The following is a 6,608-nucleotide window of genomic DNA, read 5'->3' as shown; positions in this document are numbered from 1 at the left end:
CGTAGAAAACAAGAATGGAGACATTAGAACCCAAGCTGTAGAAGATATCCTTAATGATATCGGAAACACTGATGTCTCCACTCCAAGTACTAGTAGCACTACCACTACAACTACTACCACCACCACTACTACCACCACCACCACTACAACCACCACAACACCTCCACCAACTAGTACAGACACGGTTGCAAACTATGACGGCCGGAACTTCAATGATGTAAATGCAATGATGAACGACAATGCGTTTGGCAATTTCGGAAATGTGTTCAAAAATATGGACGATAATTTCAAGAACATGGAAAACAAACTGAGCAATGATTTCTTCGGTCCAGGAGGAAATGATGGAGTTGCTAACGATGGAGGGGACACAATAATTGACGCTAATAACAACTACTTTTAATGGAAGGGTGCATCTTGATACTGTCTTTTTGGCCTCTTTCTAATTGATTTGATTTTTAGGGGTGTTTCACTGTGAGTAGTGGGGTTATAGTCTCCCCTTGATTATAGATGAAAGGTTAGTGACCTCGGAATTTTTCCCCTAAATTTTTTAAAGAAACTGGGAAAAAACTGAGGCGTAACACCGCGGCGCCATTTAGGAAAATGCGCTTTTTTCTATTGAGATGCATCAAGAATCAAACCTCTGTAGGTATTGCCCGGGCTGTAACACTGAGGCGTAACACCGCGGCGCCATTTAGGAAAATGCGCTTATTTCTATTGAGATGCATCAAAAATCAAACCTCTGTAGGTATTGCCCGGGCTGTAACATCAGTGAATTTCCACCTCCATCGAACACCTAACCCTTGGATTACAAGAAAGGTGCAAGCTAGATTTGACTCCAGATTAGGTTCAGAGGACCCTGTTGGTACAAAGTCAGCCCGGGTTCAGTCATTCGGAGACTTGGACTAGTGACTTATGCACTGAACTGTCACACAGTATTGAGTCATTGGACTCGGTACTCGGTGAAGCTAGCCAATGTCGACAGTAGTGGAAATCAGATGATGGAGATGTTTGGTCACACTATAAGAAATATTAATAAAAATAAAAGATGTTTGCTGGTTTGTTTTCGCAGTAAAATCACAGGTAAGTTGAATGGTTTGTTTTGGGTTTGCATGACAATTTAAGATATGGCCTGTCGAGAATTCCAGATCCCAGAACTGAACTGGAAAATTTGGTTTCTTAAATCCTCATGGGGGTGGAGTTACTAGTTATTAATGGGAAAATTCTACATATGTTATGTGACTAAGAATAAGTGGGTGTCAAACTACTTGGTCAATTATGTTTTGAAAACCTTGGTAAAAATTTAGACAAACGATTGAGGAAGATTTTGCTTCTTAATATTGTAAAATGTTTGAGAGATTTTCATTTTTATTTTGCAGTTGTCACAAACTAAACCAATGAAAAGTTCAATACCGAAATTTCTGAAAGCAAAATCATGGTCAAAGAAGGAAGAGAATATCGCAGATATAATATCTACCAGATCGTATTCCGCCAAGGGCCAGCCACTTATCAGGTACACCTGATCAAATCCGGCTGTAAAGTCTACCTGATACTTGATGAGCACTCCACACAATCAGGTAGACCTGATCAGGTGTACCTGTCGTCAGGGCTACCTGATAGCGAGTGGCTGGCCAAGGGAGATCTGAATTTTCAACTTCAAAACCTTTTCAAAGGCAAAGCATTTTAATAATAATCAGAACGTGAACAGCATTGCTAGTAACAATTTAATTCAAAATAATAACATAGGTGGTAACAATAATAGTCCGAACAATAATAACTATCCGAACAATAATGACAATAACAATTTGAACAACAATAACCTCAATAGCAACAATATTCAAAGCATTAATAACAACCCTATCGATAACAATAACCAGAATACTTTAGGAAATATTGGTTCCAATGCTCAAAGTAATAATAACGTCCAAGCAAACAATCAATTTGGAAATTTAAATGGACCAAATTTTCAAAGTGGAAACAGTGGAAATGTAAATAATGTAGATCCAAACCAAATTACTCCACAGTATAACCCGAATTATCCAGACATCAATAATCCTACCGGTAATCAAAATGTGAATATGAATCCAAATGACGTAACAAATGGAAACATCAATTCCCTAAAAAATAACTATCCAGATTACGATGCAAAATTTTCAAACAATTTTCAAAGTCCAAACAGTTTTGGACAGACTGATAAACTAAATCCACATGCAATCAGTGATGGGCCGAATTTTATTCCAAGTTATGACGCGAATCCGTACAATGGACCTCCGACCAACCCTGTCCTGGATGGAACAAGTAACAATTTGACTAATACTGATAGCCACCAAAAAGATAATTTTGATCCGTATAACCCAGCAAACAATCAATTCAATCCTGCTAATGCTAAGAACATGTATCCTGATTATCATCAAAATATGGGGGATCCGAATAAATTTCCCCAGTATACACAAAACGATGTTCCACCTAACATGGACTATGGAAATCCTTATGGAAAAAATAACACATTCAATCCCATGTATGGAGACATATCACCACCAATATATGTAAAAGAATCCAACATACCCAAGAACCACATGAGCGATGAAACGCCAACTTTCTCACCAGACATGAAGACATACGATTCTTTAGAAAGTTGGAAAAAAGAAACAACACCTGCTGGTCTAGATGGATCTGGAAATACGGAAGTGACACACGTAAGAGGGAAAAGACATAAGAGAAGGAAAAGAAAGATGTTGGATGATTTATTTGCCGACGATGGCTCTCAACAGGGTAAACCAAAATCAGATCAAGTAGCGCCAAAAACTTCATTTGAAGACCCTTTCAAAAACAGTGACCACGATTTTCACACGACAATCGACTCAAAGTCCAAGGAGGTAAAGAGTGGTTCTCAATTTGAGAATCTATCGAAAGATCAACTGATCAAGGATAAAGACAAAATCGATGCAATATTAAAAGACAAAAAGTTCCTTGACAGCTCATCCAATGAAATGACTACAGCGTCCAAGCCTGGAGGTTTGTGGAACAAAATAGCCAATGGAGGCAGCTGGCTGTACAATGTTGTGACTGGGGTTCCAAAACTCAAAGATGTTTTCGTGAAAGATTTCAAATACTACATTACAGATTTGGACTCTTAATATCTGCTGTCCTTTCTCTGGTGATTTGGCCTGTATATCTAAGTCTGTTTAAGTGATAATGGACTTTCAGATGATCTTCCTATGTACACCTACAGATCTAAACAATTCTACAGACCTATAAAATTTCCAGAGAAAGGACGCCCAAGTGTTAATTTGAATTTTTGAACTACCCATATTGAAAGTCAACATACTATGTATCTACTTAAGTATATCTTAGTAAGTAAGGAATTGCTATCAAGAAAAACCTTCTCTTTTGTGCCTTTGAAATGATCCCAATTTCAAAGTTACAAAAAGTTTACTGTAGAGTAACGGGCTCTTAAGTCCAAAATATTTATATGGGAGTTGCATCCCTCTACTTAAAGGTTCTAGTGCAGAACAGTATTGTCAATAAGTGAGATGTTATCAATGAAGCAACTCGAGAAAAGCACCAAGTCACAATGTAAACAATAGAAGTACAGAGTGAGTCATCCTAAAGAAAAAGTCTGTTCTAAAAAATATTTTACAAACTCTGTTATTGTTTGTAAACAATTTTACTGGTTTGTGCTCATTTCGGTGACTTTGTAAAATGATACCTTGTAAAGCTTTAGTTTGTTAGATTTATTTTTTTTTTACCAAAGTATTTAACTGTACAAAAAAGTGTTAACTTCTGTTTATTGTTCATTCTGTACCGTCCATTTTGTACATCGTTCACCGTTTATTTTAGAATAAAATATTTTACCACAGATTTTCAGCAAAAAATTGAAATTTTATCCATTGGTTTGCATAAGTGTTGTCTATTCCGGCCTTGAATACCCGTTCATTTCCAGTCTTAACTCTTATCCTAGCAGCATAAATCTATATTTAACTTGTACTTAATCAAATTTGAACCTAAAATAAACATAGTTCTACGTATAATTGAAGACAATCCAGACCCATTCAATGCAATGGCCAAGCTAGTGGTACTCTTTCTAACCTTATCGTTAACACTATGGTCAACAAACGGTCAACGGATCTTCTTCGAGAAATACAACAACGAGATTCGTTCCCTAGACGGCTCCAGGGAAGTGAATTGGTTATCCTATTGGTATCATGAACTGGTTAATGATGTGGTGTACTATTATTACATGTTCCTCAACTATTTTGGTATAGTCCGCGATATTCCTGAACAGGTAATTGAGCTGTATTCTCCTCAAATCACTGAATGTTTTAATGAAATAAAATCTGTAGCAAATTGTGCTAGTTAGTAGCTTTTATGTAGCAAGGTGATCGAGTCCAAAATCTAATAAACAACATTCTTCATACATATCTAATAAAATTACAATATGTGTAATTGTATATTGAACGTTTTGCTCACTTTGTTATTTTATCAATTTGCAAAAACACACACACACACACACACACACACACACAAACAAATGCTAGAGTTAGTGTCTTTTTGTCCCGATGAAAAATATGTAAAAACACTAGAAGAAAGACAAGGAAAAGAAAGGGTGGGTTTCACCAAACTACTTTTTAGTCCCTAACAGCCTGTTAAATCAAATGGAACTTAACAGCCTGTTACGAGTTAACAGGCCTTCTAAGGACTGAAAACATACTTAATACCTATTGGTGTTTTTTCATAATTAAAAAAGATTCTATTATCGTGTTATCCCAAAATCCCATCTATTGACGAACTTCCTGACTTCACCAGGTAATCCTCAGATTCGCTTCCACTGCCAGTCCTGCCACCTATTTGACCAAACCCCCCACTACCGGCAGTCCCAGCGATAATGCATCCGTAGCTTTCAACTTGGACAATGTCATAGCGTCAAATGGTCAGATGAACTTCCAAAATGGAGAATCTAACGGTAAGTAAAGGTGTATTTTCCTTTTCTATTATGGTGAAAAACAGTATCGCTTCCGCCAAGGGCCAGCCACTCACTATCAGGTACACCTGATCAAATCCGGCTGTAAAGTCTACCTGATACTTGATGAGCACTCCACACAATCAGGTAGACCTGATCAGGTGTACCTGTCGTCAGGGCTACCTGATAGCTAGTGGCTGGCCAAGGAGATCTGAATTTTCAACTTCAAAACCTTTTCAAAGGCAAAGCATTTTCTAAATTTCTATGGTACCCACAGACCCCCAGGTCTCTTTCCGCCAATCCTGATGGAATGGTGGCTCGATTAGTACCTACTACATAGTCAATCAGAGATTATTAAATAAAAGAAGTAATAGAAGATACAAGTTTAACTAGATGTGACTTGTATTATTTTTGGGTGGGCAGGAAGTAGGAAGGTACTTTATTGACTATTTTCCTACTCTTTTGAATCAGGAAATATGGTAAATTAAATGATTTCTGTACTTCAACAATTTACTCCTTGCGTTGATCCGATTGTTCACACTGTTGGTGATGGAGTGTAAAGCTGTGTCCACACATAGTCAACGTCAGCGATACTTCGATCGATCGACGAGGTGAAGAGGTGAATCTATGATGTCGAGGCAGTGTACGGTTTCAATCGGCATCGATTAAATCGACCGGCCGTCGATCGATGTCGACTAAACTGTCTACACTGCCTCGACAACATGGATTCACCTCGACCAGTCGACTATGGATTAGAACACATCACATGCCTTCAGGCACACTCCATTTGTCAAGGGTCTAGGATTTCCTTGCCCTTGGGATCAATTTAATTTGAAGAAACCATTTCACTGATTTTTGGACACAGCTTAAGGTTCAAAGACACGTTCATTTCCGCTGTATCACCTGATGATTGTCTCTGGTGTCTCGCTCTGGTGGAGAAACAAATACTCCATCGGCTTAATACCCGACAGCACATTGTAGTGTTTGTTATGTGGCGCCACATTCTTCAGCTTTTGCAGCACCTGCTCCAGCGTGTATTCAAGGAAGTACATGGTCTGCTTGTCGATCATGTTCTCCTCGATATAGGAGATGAGCTTGAACGCAATGTCGCTGATCTTGTACCGAATGGCGACGTAGACTTGCATCAGATCGTCGCGGTTGTCCTGCAACTGTTTGAGTAGCTTGTATTTGATGCTGACGAATTCGCCTGAAATGATAGAATAGAAGAGAATATACCCTATTTATTTTGCCAGAATGAGACTCAAAAGTCCCTTTACTCCCGCAGTCTATGTATCTGGTACAAAATAGGTGTGAATAAAACAAAATAGGTATAAATTATGAAGAGATAAATTAGATTCTAAAGTCAGCTCCCTCAGAGACCCGGGTTCGATTGCACGCGGGAGACCCGCGTTCGATTCCTGGCGGGGTCAAGAAATTTGTGCAAATGATTGATTCCGTGACTGGCTGTTGCGGGGCCTACTCAGCCTCGTGAGGAAAATGAGTAGCTATGACATATAAATGCGCATAGCGACCGGTGCCAGCATGGTAGGTAAACATTGGATTTTAGGATTATTGAGATATTGGGAAAATCCTACAATGCTGCAGTGAGCACCAAAGTTGTGACATAATAACACAAAAAAACTGCATTTAC

General features: G+C 38.5%; 1 protein-coding gene across 1 annotated transcript; it reads left to right on the top strand.

Annotated features, from left to right (window-relative positions):
* Nucleotides 1-1,696: 1,696 nt before the first annotated feature.
* Nucleotides 1,697-5,630, top strand: LOC103520553. Its single transcript, XM_026831624.1, has 2 exons — nucleotides 1,697-4,282; nucleotides 4,804-5,630. The coding sequence occupies exon 1, from the start codon at nucleotides 2,076-2,078 to the stop codon at nucleotides 3,132-3,134; it is 1,059 nt and encodes a 352-aa protein (XP_026687425.1). The 5' UTR covers nucleotides 1,697-2,075; the 3' UTR covers nucleotides 3,135-4,282; nucleotides 4,804-5,630.
* The last annotated feature ends 978 nt before the right edge of the window (nucleotides 5,631-6,608 follow it).

The sequence above is a fragment of the Diaphorina citri genome, unplaced genomic scaffold (genome assembly GCF_000475195.1).
Source record: "Diaphorina citri unplaced genomic scaffold, Diaci psyllid genome assembly version 1.1 scaffold3778, whole genome shotgun sequence".
NCBI classification, from domain to species: Eukaryota; Metazoa; Arthropoda; class Insecta; order Hemiptera; family Psyllidae; genus Diaphorina; species Diaphorina citri.
This window is presented reverse-complemented; position numbering and strand designations above follow the sequence as displayed.